The 15101-nt window shown below is 39.9% G+C and overlaps 1 protein-coding gene across 3 annotated transcripts in view; it reads right to left on the bottom strand.

Annotated features, from left to right (window-relative positions):
* Positions 1 to 14650, bottom strand: part of LOC130282421 (neurotrypsin-like) — a 106383-nt gene extending 91733 nt beyond the window's left edge. The window contains exon 1 of one of the 3 annotated variants that reach the window (XM_056530644.1): positions 14441 to 14650. In XM_056530644.1, coding sequence (XP_056386619.1) covers positions 14441 to 14518 — 78 coding nt within the window. In that variant the 5' untranslated portion in view covers positions 14519 to 14650. Of the gene's footprint in view, positions 1 to 3945; positions 4240 to 14440 lie in introns of those variants that run through there. The other 2 variants (XM_056530646.1, XM_056530645.1) reach the window with 2 other exon arrangements.
* Between the last annotated feature and the right edge of the window lie 451 nt (positions 14651 to 15101).

Raw genomic sequence — 15101 nt, forward strand, 5'->3', positions numbered from 1 at the left:
GAGCAGTCAAGCGGGTGAAACACTGATCAATGCTATGCTATGGCATAGCATTGAACAGTATGATAGATCAATGTAATACATGTTATAGTCCCCTATGGGGGCAAAAAAAAAAAGTAAAAAAAAAGTAAATAAAGATCATTTAACCCCTCCCCTAATAAAAGTTTGAATCACCCCCCTTTTCCCATAAAAAAAGTGTAAATAAAAATAAACATATGTGTTATTGCCGCGTACGTAATTGTCCGAACTATAAAAATATAAAGTTAATTAAACGGCACGGTCAATGGTGTACATGCACAAAAATTCCAAAGTTCAAAATAGAGTATTTTTGGTCACTTTTTATATCATGAAAAAAATGAATAAAAAGCGATCAAAACAAAAATGGTACTGCTAGAAACTTCAGATCATGGCACAAAAAAATTTGCCCCCATACCACCCCATAGGCGGAAAAATAAAAACGTTATAGGGGTCAGAAGATGACAATTTTAAACATGTTAATTTCCGTGCCTGTAGTTATGATTTTTTCCACGCACAATTTTTTTTACAACAAAATCAAACCTATATAAGTAGGGATCATTTTCATCGTATGGACCTACAGAATAAAGATAAGGTGTCATTTTTACCGAAAAATTTACTGTGTAGAAACGGAAGCCCCCAAAATTACAAAATGGCGTTTTTTCTTCAATTTTGTCACACAATGATTTTTTTTTGTTTTGCTGTAGATTTTTGGGTAAAATGACTGATGTCATTACAAAGTAGAATTGGTGGCACAAAAAATAAGCCATAATATGGATTTTTAGGTGCAAAATTTAAAGAGTTATGATTTTTAAAATGTAAGGAGGAAAAAATGAAAGTGCAAAAATGGAAAAACGCTCTGTCCTTAAGGGGTTAAGGACTCAGCCCATTTTCACCTTAAGAACTCAAAACAATTAGAGATGAGCGAACTTACAGTAAATTCGATTCGTCACAAACTTCTCGGCTCGGCAGTTGATGACTTTTCCTGCATAAATGAGTTCAGCTTTCCGGTGCTCCGGTCGGCTGGAAAAGGTGGATACAGTCCTGGGAAAGATTCTCCTAGGACTGTATCAACCTTTTCCAGCCCACGGGAGCACCTGAAAGCTGAACTCATTTATGCAGGATAAGACATCAACTGCCGAGCCGAGAAGTTTGTGACAAATCAAATTTACTGTTAGTTCGCTCATCTCTAAAAACAATCTTCATTTTTGCACTTTTGTTTTTTCCTCCTCCCCTTCTAAAAACCATAACACGTTCAATTTTGCACTTACAGACCCATATAAGGGCTTGTTTTTTGCATCACCAATTGTACTTTGTAATGACATTACTTATTTTAGAACATAATCTGCGGCGAAGCAGAAAAAAAAACACGCCATTTTGCAACTTTTTAGGTCTTCCGTTTCTACGCAGTGCACTTTACGGTAAAAATTACACATTATCTTTATTCTGTAGATCCATACAGTTACAGGGATACCCAATTTATGTAGGTTTTATTTATTTTACTACTTTAAAGAAAAAATGATAACCACATGCACCAAAATTAGAATGTTTAAAATTGTCATCTGACCGCTATAACTTTTTTATTTTTCTGCATATGGTGCTATATGAGGGCTCATTTTTTGCACCGTGTTCTGTAGTTTTAGCAGTACCATTTTTGATTTGATGGGACTTTTTGATTGCTTTTTATTAATATTTTTATGGTGTATGAAGTGACAAAAAATTCACAATTTTGGACTTTGGTATTTATTTTACATGTACACCATCGACCGTGCGGTTTAGCTAACTCTATATTTTAATAGTTCGGACATTTACGCACACGGCGGTATCACATTTTTTTCACATTATTTTATTTAAAAAAATAGGAAAAGGGCGCTGATTCAAACTTTTATTAGAGGGGGCTTATTTACATGTATTTTTTCTATAAATTTTTTTATTTACTTTGTTTATACCATGCATGGGCGGAGCTTAGTGACATCACCGCTGCTGTTTACTAGCAGCGGGACCCAGCAGAGAACAGCAGCGGTGATGTCACTAAGCTCTGCCCATGCTCCAAGTCGGGCCTGGAGATGAAGATAGCGAAGAGGATTGCCGGAGAACCAAATATTTATTTGCCACATTTGGAGAGCCATATGGTTTTTAGATTTCCATTGATGAATATTTATGAGGGTCTGTTTGTTGTAGGAAAGGGATGATCTTGAAATATTTTTTCACTCCTTTTACCGTGCAATATAAATAACATTTTAACATAATAATGTGTATTCTTACAAATACAGCTTTACTATTTTGTTAGGCCCCTGGCTGCCTGGACAATCTATTATGAAAGTGAGCACTCTAACTTTATTTAATGACCTAAATGCCATAAATGCGATGGCACTGTTGTGGAGGCACCTTGTCTATTGTTATAGAGAATTGTGCTTTGTCACTTTATCACTAGTCTTCCTGACAGTAATATTTAAAAAGGTTGTCCAGGGTTAGAAAAACATAGCTGCTGTCTTCTAAAAACAGCACCACGGCCGTTCTCAGGTTGTGTGTGGTATTACAACTCCGCTCTATTCACTTCATTAAAATTGAACTGCAATATCACACACAAACTAATCCTGCAGAACCCTTTTAAACTGGTTGGTAGTATTTACCAGTCTTTGTCTATAGTTATCTAGTCTGAATCTATCTAAAGTCGTCCATATATATATATTTAAGGGGTACTCTTCCCCTAGACATCTTATCCCCTATCCAAAGGATAGGGGATAAGATGTCAGATCGCGGGGGTCCCGCTGCTGGGGACCCACGGGATCTCGGCTGCAGCACCCAGATCAACGGCTTCCGGCAACACTGGAGGCTTCGGATCCCGACCACGCGAGCGGAAGAGCGTGACGTCACGACTCCGCCCCCGTGTGACGTCACGCCCCGCCCCTCAATGCAAGTCTATGGGAGGGGGAGTCACGCCCCCTCCCATAGACTTGCATTGAGGGGCACGGGACCCCCGTGATCTAACATCTTATCTCCTATCCTTTGGATAGGGGATAAGATGTCTAGGGGCGGAGTACCCCTTTAAGAGCTGTCTGGCCAAGAACATACTTTAAGTTAGGAAAAAGTGAATTAGCCGCTGCCAGACACCTCTTGCAGCATCTTTCTCCTGTGAGAACTATGAATCAGGCATGTTGAAATCTAACATGCCCGATCATTCTTTCCCCCAACATATGCTGTTTGCTATGCATTGATCCACATGAGATAGATGGCCAATCCCTCTGAAATTGATGGGTTCAGCAAACCTTCCTATAAAGTGTGTTTAGGAAAAAAGTGGGTTGGGTCCAGATACTATTTATGCTTTTGTTGCAACAAGTGGCAGTAAGTAGTTAATTTACCAAAACATTTATTATCCTATCATTAATCATCTACACTGAAACATGACTTTTAAGAGAATTTCTACATGGATACGGTTCAGGTAGTCAGTATTACATAAATAGCCGAGTGCTTTACGAGATGCATGCAAGCGTCTTCAATGTATTAGAATAGCAGGACTGGGGAGATGCAGATTCCATAGATAACTCATACCCATTCCTCAGTATTCCAGTCACTGACAAATGCACTCTATGCCTGAGGATTGCCCTAGTACAGTCTTGGAAAAGACGTTAAGTGTCCCCATCAATTTCCCAATGAATCTTGTACTTAAAGGCCATTATACTTTTTGCTGTTACTGCAGTGCTGCTGCTTTGCCTGTAATACAGTAGGAAAGAACATATTGCAGCAGAATCCTGATTTACACCGCACAGTGTGTCACAGTCAACCAAAGCATAGCCCTTCCTCTGTCATATGCAATAGGTATATTAATACAAAGCAGCATAGATTGCATCATTAGTAGGACAAAGTCCAACAAACTGATAGTAAGAAACCTGTGACTTATTAATCGGAGATAGGACTGTCATAAATCCATACCTGGTGATCTCCAAATGCAAGGCAGATGCACATGAGAATGACCAGCACTCCATGGAAGTCCACAGGTTTCATGGTGACTCAACAGTGGGATGCAGCTGCTTTGTCTTCTATCTGGCAGGGTCAGCTGTCTGCTCTTCAATGAAGTCCTGGGAGAAGGCTGTGTTGCTGCTGTTGCAGTAGTGGGTCCTGTACTATTGCTGCATTGTGTTACTGCTGCGAGTTATAATCATCACCCAGATAGGTAATAGACAAGTGCAGGCTAGCAGAGTCAGTGTGTGAATGTACCAGGATCTCAGTCACATCTCCCTCCACCCACTCTCCTACTGTAGGTCTCAGTCAATCACCTCCTTTTTCTTCTGTCCCACCCTTATTCTGCACTCCAGTCCCTCATCCCCACCCCTTAAAATAATACATAAGTCTGTAACAATAAGTATATCTCATTTTATTACAGCTTGCTATGTATTAGTAATAATGCACATGTCTATACAGGATGCATACTTGCCATTTTATTTTCCTGCACAATTCCATTACACCCACCCTGGTAGATGTGCCCTATGTGACAATTTTAATTATCCTTGGAGTGGGATGTTCCAAATTCCATTGTGTCGGGTTATTTCAAGCCAGTGATGTCAAGTGAAAGTAAAGGCAATGATCTGTTTTTACCATGCAACAATTACACTACTTTCCCAGCACAACAATGTCATCTAAGGGCTGATGATCACATCGAGGGATGAAAATGAACATATTTAGGAATAAGAAATAACGTGGTTTATTCATCTAGACATTGAAGTGATTTACAATCTATGTTATCTTATTCCATGCTTACAGTACTGTATATTTGCATCTAAGAGGTGTGAACCATTGTTTTCTTAGTAGGTGGATAAAACTTATAAATGAAAGGGAGCAAAGGTCTCACCAGCACTCACAGGAGAAAAGAAATACACTGAATAGTAAGAATTTGCTGAATAGCAACCAGGACTGCTTGTACAACATGAGAAGTAAGGGTCTGCCTTTTCCCTAAAACAGTGGCACTCTTATTCATGGGTTGTCCCTGGTATTGCATCTCAGACTCATTAACTTAAATGGATTTCTGATGTTCTAATGATACCCGGAAAAAAACAGGATTAAGTAGCATTTCTACCCTTCTATTCTGTCAATAGGTTTTATTTTAAATTAGACTGGGGTCACATGGACTCTATTGACTACCACATGCTAAATGACAACTAAAGGGTATTTTGCAACTTTACTCATCTACGTACCATGGTGACTTAGTGGCTACCACTATTGCCTTGTAACACTGGGGTCATAGGTTTAATTAGACCAAGGGAAATATCTATATGGAGTTGATAAATTCTCCCTATGGTTGTGTGGGTTTCCTCCTCCCCTTTCCAAAAAAATGCATTTAAAGGGGTACTCTTGAGTTTGTATAAAAAATGTGAAGATGGCGCAGTGAACTACTACAAATGGATCTGGATAGGTTGGAGGTTTGGGCTGGGAAGTGGCAGATGAGGTTCAACACTGATAAATGTAAGGTAATGCACATGGGGAGGAAAAATCTGGGCTGGGATTATGTATTAAATGGGAGCACACTTGGGACGACTGACACGGAAAAGGACTTGGGAGTCTTAGTTTAAAGTAAATTTAGCTGTAGTGACCAGTGTCGGGCAGCTGCTGCCAAGGCAAATAAAATCATGGGGTGCATCAATAGGGGCATAGATGCCCACAACAAGGAAATAATTCTACCACTGTACAAATCACTAGTCAGACTACATATAGAATACTGTGTACAGTACTGGGCACCAGTGTACAAGAAAGATAAAGTGGAGCTGGAGAGGGTTCAAAGATGGGCAACCAGGGTAATACGGGAAATGAGAGGACTACAGTACCCAGAAAGATTATCAGAATTAGGATTATTTAGTTTAGAAAAAAGAAGGCTTAGGGGAGACCTAATAACTATGTATAAATATATCAGGGGACAGTACAGAGATCTCTCCCATGATCTATTTATACCCAGGACTGTATCTATAAAAAGGGGGCATCCTCTACGTTTAGGAGAAAGAAGGTTTCTACACCAGCACAGACGGGAGTTCTTTACTGTAAGAGCAGTGAGAGTATGGAACTCTCTGCCAGAGGAGGTGGTCATGGTGAATTCTGTAAAATTCTGTAGAATTCTGAATGCATTTTAGAAGTAATAACATTGCTGGTTATGTATACTAGATCTATAGGGACAGAACGTTTATCCAGGGATTTATTCTGACTGCCATATTTGGAGTTGGGAAGGAATTTTTACCTCTACAATGAGTTTGTTTTTTTGCCTTCCTCTGGATCAACTCAGTAGGCACATAGGTTGAACTTGGTGGGCTCTGGTATTTTTTCCACCTTATGAACTATTAGGGGCATCATTGTGTTTCGAGCTTTTTTTTTTTTGCATTGATTTGTCGCTATTTAGGAGCAGCACTGCGCCTCAGGCTATTTTTTGCGCCTTTTCGAATTAACACTTTTTTTTTTTTTTTAAGAGCATACAGGCCAGATGTTAAGGGTTAGTCTTGTGCAGTCATAATGAATTTCTCAACTGCGACTGTCGCAAAACCCACCATTAAGGCACAATTCTACATCAGCCAAAACTTGGTGTAGCTTTTTGGTGTATGTGAAAAGTGAAATTTCAGAAAATGTGTATCCTCCACAAAATTTATCAAATGCCCTGCGTCCATTTAATAAATTTGAGTCAAGCAAAAAAAAAAAACGTAAAAAAAAAAACAATAAAAAATGAACTAAATCACACACATCTTAGTAAATGCTTAGTAAATGTTACTACGTTACACATACCACTACATCCTAAACTCTAAACATGTACATTTACCATTTTTTTGTCACTTTATTGCTCCCTTTGGGCTCTGCAGGAAAAGTGGGTCCATGTGGGTAGCAGACTACAGTTCCCATCATGCATTGCTGACATATACTTTAGACTATTCTCCCATAGTATTTATCTAACTGCTTAAGAGTGTGTCTCCACCCTCTTGAGCACTACATACATAGCTCCCAACCGTCCCGGATCCAGCAGAACATTCCCACTTTTGGGTAATTTCCCACCTTCCCGGAATTGCCTTCACATATCGCGCATTTTTTTAATGAAAATGCCTCCTAATGAGGTGTCTACAGTTAAATGTGGTGCTCAGTGGGAAGTTTGACAGGGTTAAGAGCCATTGGCTCCTTACCCTGTCAATCACTCTTGTGCCTGCCAGCTACATTTAGCCAGCAAACTCAAGAGGCTAAGTTCTTCCTCTGCGCTTCGGTGGCTCTGGCGCACAAGTGATGTCATCAGGCACTGAAGCACAGAGGAAGAGGAAAGAAGAGGCCCTGAGGGAGCGACAGGGAAAGAAAACAGAAGAGCCACAGGAGGTAAGTATGCGGTAGGGAAGGGGTGTATGAGACTGCTGCCTAATATGGGGGACAATGCTGCCTACTATGGTGGAACTGCTGCTGCCTACTATGAGGGAACTGCTCCGGTCTACTATGGGGGACACTGCTGCCTATTATGGGGGAAACTGCTTCTGCCTACTATGAGGGAACTGCTCCGGTCTACTATGGGGGAAACTGCTTCTGCCTACTGTGGAGGAACTGTTGCTGCATATGGGGGAAATGCTGCCTACTATGGAGAAACTATTGCCTTCTATTGTGGGAATCTGCTGCCTACTATGGTGGAAATCTGCTGCCTACTATAAGGAACTAGTGCCTACTATGGGGAAACTTCTGCCATCTACTATAGGGGTACTGTCGCCTACTATTGGGAAACTGCCGCTTACTATGGGGAAACTGCTGCCTACGCTGAGGGAAACTGCTACCTACTATGTGGGGAAACTGCCACCAACTATAGGGGGGAAACTGCCGCCTACTATAGGGGGAAACTGCCGCCTACTATGGGGGGGAGGGCAACTGTCGACTACTATGTGGGGGTACATCTGCTGCGAACCTAATGTGGAGGACATTAGGTCTAAGGGTATTGATAAATCTAAACAAAAGACCAGCTGACTCTTCTCTAGGCTGACTAGGCATCTTCTTTTAAAAGCCAGGCCTTAAGTGATGAATACAGGGGGAGAAATCCTTTCTGTAGAAGATCTGGAATTGCAGGAAGTCGAAGATACTTTCCCCTTAAAAGCATTAAGATGAGCAGGAAGGTCTGTCTGCTTTAAGTTTCTGAAGAACATTTGGTAGAATAGGCAGAGAAGGAAATAGCCAAAGTGCAAGAGAAATGATAGACGTACATTCTTCAGGTGACCAAGAATGATAAGTGAGCAGTGTTTTGGTACCTTGGAGTTCTCCTTGGTAGAAAGGATATCTGTGATCCATAAAAAGATTTCCTTGTTCAGGGACCACTCATCTGGTCAGGCTCAGAATGCCTGCTTCTGGATTGGCGATACCTTTTATGTGGACTGTCAAGAGGTTCAGGACAATCTTTGTTGTACATGTCATAATTTGTGCACATTCTTTGGCCAGAAAAGGCTTTTTATTCACCTTGTTTGTTTAAAAGGAGGTCATCATGTATTCTTTCTGGATTTTGACATTTTGAGCTTGAAGAAGATTCTGAAAGTGGAGTAAAGCTAGCCTGATGGCTGATTATTCCCCTGAAAGGCTACTTTTTGCTGGATCCACTGTTTCCCTACATTGGCACCTCAACCCCAGCTGGAGGCATCTAAAGTGAGGATCACTTGCCATTTCATCCTTAAATCTTGGCACTAATAGATGTTCATTAGCCACCAGTGCAGATCGTGAACAACAGCCTGACTGATTATCATGATGTTGTCCAGAGCTGAAAAATGATGGGACCAATGATGAAGAATGGCCTGTTTTACTGCATTCTTGAGATTGAGAACCCTCTCTGGTGACAGAGACAGAGTCATTTCTACTAAGGAACATGACTTTTTGAGATGGAGCCAAGACTTCTGGTTATTCACAAGAAAGCCATATTGATGAAGGACTTGCAGCACTCTTTGCAGGTGAGACAGAAGATCTCTGGAAGGAGTATTTATTAACAAGTAATCAATATAGGGTATCAGGAAGATGCCATCCCGACAAAAATGAGCCACAAGGACAATAACTTTGGTGAAAACTCGCGGAGCCAAAGACAGACCAAAGGGCATGCACAGAAACTGGTAATATAGGATCTTTCCCTGGGGCAGAATACTGAACAGCAGAAACGACATGTGGGATCAAGCTATGGATATGTGCAGGATATACAGCAAAATACATTGAGCACTACAGAGGTCTTCTGCCTGGAAAGCACGGCAGACTACTGGCTCTAAAATAAATGTAGGCATATTTCCCAAACAGGAGACTGGAGTGGTATACCCAATATCTGCTCCTCACCCGGCTGATGGAGAGAAATAAACACAACAATGCCTGATGTCACTAACTGACATTAAATGGGGCGAATCTCCACTTTGTTCCTGTGAACATGTTTTTGGATGAAAAAATGGTCATATTATTAAGATGTTATTTAGGCTCTAGCACAACCTAGTACAAAAAGTGGATATTTTCAATTGGGACATAATTTGGACCATAATTTGGTCCAATCTAAATTACATGCCAAAATTGGCACATAAATGGCTGAAAAGGGCCCTGACACCTACATTTACTGCTACAGCAATTATGCCCACAAAAACTAGAGTGTAACAGTAAAAAACGCATTTGACATGTCATGCAGACAACATTTTTGATAGTTTTGAGGTCTCAGTGTGACGCGGCTCGATGCTCAATCCATCACTTGAGCACCGTAGCCTATAATAGAGCCTATCTCCTGCAATGAGCACCAAACCAGGGAGTGAAGCATGTTGCCATGCACTTCACCCGGTTATATCAAGCAATCAAACAATTTGAGTTGTCTACATAACATGTCAAAATGTTTTAATTATTTTTAATTTATTTTTTCATTCAATAGAATCCAATAGGTAGAATCCAAGCACTTTGAGCAATGACATATATTTCATACTGAATTATTGGAAGGCGTATTTTCAGGAGGAATACATGTTGGAATCTGTGTAAAACTGTGTGAACATACCCAAACATTTATTTGTTATAACTGACAGGAAGCTGATGGCTACATTGATAGCAGAGACATTCATTGCACAGCTTGTTGTGTTCATTGATGCAAACAGATGACAAATTCAGCAGAGTATATTGATAGATCTATACGATTTTTTACCAGATTATCAGTGTACAGAACAACTCTGTACTTTGTAAATTAGAAAATATAGAAACCGATTGGTATTCTGTGAAAGAAATATTTATTCCTAGAATAGTCTCCAAGCTAAGAGAATTATATCTACCGTATTTTTTGCCCTATAGGACGCACCGGCATATAAGATGCACCCAATTTTAAAGGTGCAAAATCTAGAAAAAAAAAAAAAAGATTCTGAACCCAACAGTAGTCTTCAACCTGCGGACCTCCAGATGTTGCAAAACTACAACTCCCGGCATGCCCGGTAAGGTCCCTCCCGGTGTCCTGTAAGCTGTTTGGGACGCCGCGATTTCACCGCGGTTTTCCCCAACAGCCCGACTGAGCAGCCGGGTTAGTATCACTTTCCCTTCAGACACAGCGGTCAGCTTTGATCGCCACGTCTGAAGGGTTAATACAGGGTATCACCGCGATCAGTGATGTCCTGTATTAGCCGCGGGTCCTGGCCGTTGATGGCCGCAGGAACCGCCGCGATAGGTGTATGTATTCGCCGTATAAGACGCACCAACTTTTTCCTCCCAGTTTTGTTGAAGAAAAAGTGCATCTTATACAGCGAAAAATACGGTATTTATTCCAAGCCATAACTAAAGCTTCATTAGGATTTCTAAAGTCGAATCAATGTAATATTTTCCTCATACAGAGACAGCTACAAGCATATTTAAGTTATGTGTCATAAGAATGTGTCTTGCGGTATTTCGTCATTTAAATAGAACATGAAAATTTTAAACAGCCATATGTCTATATTTCTTTTCTACAAGCAGAGGACAGTAGCCTTTAGTTATTATGCACAAAATGCAGACTTTCAGAATCCCTATTTAAGGACTTAGAATGACTCACACATGAAAAATGGTTGACATCTAACCTTTGCTGTTCATTCTGGTGAGACAATGTAGGTCATTTACCAACATCAGCATTGTGCATTTTCATGCAATGGGATAAGATGAGTCTGACTATGGGTTCCCTATTTTACGAGTCATGTGTGTACAAGATGATGATGATGAATCACTTAGATGTAGTTGTTCTTAAATAATATATTACAATAGCCATATCTTATTAATTAGGGTGTGTGGGATCTTTACTGTATTCTTGACTCCTTTTATAAAGAGACCACAGCTCTATATTGACTCATACAAATGAGGCATTGGAACATTTTGGTTCTTCTATCGCTCCCCCCACACGGTCTCCCAAGCAGAAGGAGATGCTGTACCGACCTTTAACATTGTGGATGCTCTTTGTGCTACCCAATGAGACGTTCTCGTGGGCTGATGGCCTCCTTAATGTTCTCCTTTAACCCCTTAAGGACACAGCCAAGTAAATTTTTGCATTTTCATTTTTTTCCTCCTCGCCTTCTACAACTCTTCTATTTTCATCCACAGACCCAGTGGAGGGCTTATTTTTTGCGCAACGAATTGTCCTTCGTAATGATAATCATTTTACCATAAAATGTATGGCTCAAAAAAAAAATTGTGTGGGAAAACTGAAAAGAAAACAGCAATTTTGCAAAGTTTTGTTTTCACACTGTACACTTTTACGGTAAAAATGACATGTTTCCTTTATTCTGTGGGTCAATACGTTTAAAATGATACCCATGTAATTTGCTTTTCTATTATTGTGCGGCTTAAAAAAAAAAAAAACATCAAACTTTTTAAACAAATATAGTTTAAGATCACTCTATTTTAACCACCTATAACTTTTTTAATTTTTCCATATAGGGGGCTGTATAAGGGCTAATTTTTTGCGCCGTAATCGGTACCGCTTTTGTGTATATATAACTTTTTAATTGCTTTTTATTAACCTCTTAAGGACCCATGATGTACGCGTACGTCATGAGTCCGCTCCCGATCTATAATGCGGGGACACGCGTCATAGCGGGTCAGTCACGGTCTCTAACAACGTCCGGGACCCGTGGCTCATAGCGCGCGGCATTGATTGCGGTGCCACGCGCTATTAACCCTTTAGACACGGCGTTCAAAGTTGAACGCCGCATCTAAAGTGAAAGTGAAACCATGCCGGTTAGCCCAGGGAGCTGTTCGGGATCGCCGCGGCGAAATCGCGGCATCCCGAACAGCTTACAAGACAGCTGGAGGATCCCTACCTGCCTCCTCGCTGTCCGATCGCCGAATGACTGCTCAGTGCCTGAGATCCAGGCATGAGCAGTCAAGCGGCAGAATCATCGATCAGTGGTTTCTTATGAGAAACCAGTGATCAATGTAATAGATCAGTGTGTGCAGTGTTATAGGTCCCTATGGGAGCTATAACACTGCAAAAAAAAGTGGGAAAAAAAAGTGAATAAAGATCATTTAACACCTACCCTATTAAAAGTTTGAATCATCCCCCTTTTCCCATAAAAAAAAAAAGTGTAAATTAAAATAAACATATGTGGTATCGCGGCATGCGGAAATGTCCAAATTATAAAAATATATTGTTAATTAAACCACACGGTCAATGGCGTATGCGCAATAAAATTTGTGCATTTTTGGTCACTTTTCAGATCATGAAAAAATGAATCCTATCAATCAATAAGTTCTATCAATGCAAAAATGCTACCGCTAAAAACTTCAGATCACGGCGCAAAAAATGAGCCCTGATACAGCTCCATACGCGGAAAAATAAAAAAAGTTATAGGGATCAGAATGACAATTTTAAACGTATACATTTAAGTTACATAATGGCGTTTTTTTTTTCTTCAATTTTGTCTCACAATTATAATTTTTCCTGTTTCGCTGTTGTTTTTTTGGGTAAAATGACTGACGTCATTACAAAGTAGAATTGGTGGCGCAAAAAATAAGCCATCATATGGATGCAAAATTTAAAGAGTTATGATTTTTTTTAAGATAAGGAGGAAAAAACGAAAATGCAAAAACGGAAAAAACCCCGGGTCCTTAAGGGGTTAAAAAAAAAATTGGGAATGTGAACGCTGCAATTTTGGATTTTTTTTTACTTCAAGTAGAGAGACATGGTCGCACATCTACATTTTGTATTTTGCTCCACTTGCTTCTCAGCATGAATAAAAAAACCGGTGTAACTGTGATGTGCTGCTCCGCCTCCAAAACTCACTGCACACATAGGGCTGCCACAGAAAAGCGAGGGATATACAGCGTATTTCCCATTGCTGCCGCAAATTTTGCGCAGCGTGAAATACGCTGCGTATAGGCCAGGTGGGAACGCACCCTAAGTAAGCATGGTGGGAAATGATATCCACCCACTTATGATTCTAATGAGTTCATCTGGGTGATCTCCAGCACTAGCATCATGATGAGATGGCAAGGGGCAATAATGAAACTCCCCACTCAAAGCCAGAATTCATGGAAAATGAAGGCCACATTACACAACCTACTTCATTGTCCATTTGTAAACCAAAATGGAGCATTTCTAATGCCTACCACAACAAAAAGAGGTAAGAAAAAGTCATATGCAAGGAAGTCTACATTATTCTCTACATAGCCTATGCTGCACTATATAAGCAAAAAGAAAAATATCTGGAATGCTCCAGGACTCAAAGGTCTGCTTTGTGCTGGATCGTAGTGACCCATTTTGCTATTGTGCTCAGATATTAAGTTATTGATGAAAGTAATGGTGAATTTCTTGTTGCCCTTATTCTGACACGAATACATGATGATCAGACTGACTTCATGTCAGGAAAGTTGACAGTTCATTATATTAGACAACTGTTTTTTAAATTTTATGTAAATACAAGACAATCCTATTATGCTTTATAAAACGTAATTTACTGATCAGCAGCAAAAGAATATTTATGAATAATATATAAGAAAAAACTTAGAAAACAAAGATATGGTGTAGCCAAGCATGCTACCATAATGCACCAATCAGGTAACAGTATGAGATATATGAGTGACAGTTATTCTAATATCTTCCTTCTTCTTTTGCTGCTCAGCAGTGCTCACAGCTAAGTGTCTTACCTCCACATATTGTGCAATTTATTATTATTTTTCATTTTTATTGTATTTCTATACCTGGATTTATTATTTCCCTTCTATTCCGATATCCATTACTTATTTATACCTTGTTTCTTCAATAAATTTATGTATCTCCCGTTTTATATTCTATACTACCTTCTCCAATATTGATATTTACTTCATTCAGCCCGAATTTTCTGATATTCTTATTAATGCCATTATTGCCCACTTTTTCAATATCATCTGTGTACTCTTTCTTTATCTTTTGGCTGTTTTCAAGTGCCTTTTCACTATATTAACATATTCACATTATTTACAATAAAATTTTCGCTTTCCTTATACTTACCTTACCTCTCTGACATGTCCGATCGCTATTCCGAACTTCTATCTTCGGTGTTTCTTCCCCGGCGCTCCGCGTCTTCATCTTCTTTTCTTCTGCGTCATCCCCGCCATCTTCTTCCTGCTCCCAGACTCTCACGAGACCTCGGCAGAGTAGTCATTACCTGCCGTTGAGTGGGAATCCTGTCAGTCAGGCAGGTTCCCTCGGTGACGCAACAGCTCCTCTCAGCATACTCCTAATAATACAGTGATTGGTTGATCATTAACAACCAATTAATTGCTCTTATATTCCAGTTTCCTATACTGTGCTGCCTTCTAGTGACTGATCTACTAATTGCTTTTATAAAAGCATAGTTTTTCTTCACTTTTTACCACAGAACCAACCTTGTGAGTACAGTACAGTTCATCTTACGGTCTTTACTAAACCTTGATATAAATTTTGATATCTGTGTCCATGAAATAAAAAATATTTCCTCATGGATATGACAGATGAATCTAGAAATGTCCCTAGGGATATTCGTCCTCGGTCTGTCACTGAGGTAGTCAATAATGAACACCTTCAAAACCTGATAATTCAGTGGCCCACTCTGTATACACTGCAGTGCAATCCGCAGTCCAATCTGCGGTTAATATTTTACAGGATAATATCCAGAAATTCATTTCTTTAG

The sequence above is a fragment of the Hyla sarda genome, chromosome 7, assembly GCF_029499605.1.
Source record: "Hyla sarda isolate aHylSar1 chromosome 7, aHylSar1.hap1, whole genome shotgun sequence".
Lineage (NCBI taxonomy): Eukaryota > Metazoa > Chordata > Amphibia > Anura > Hylidae > Hyla > Hyla sarda.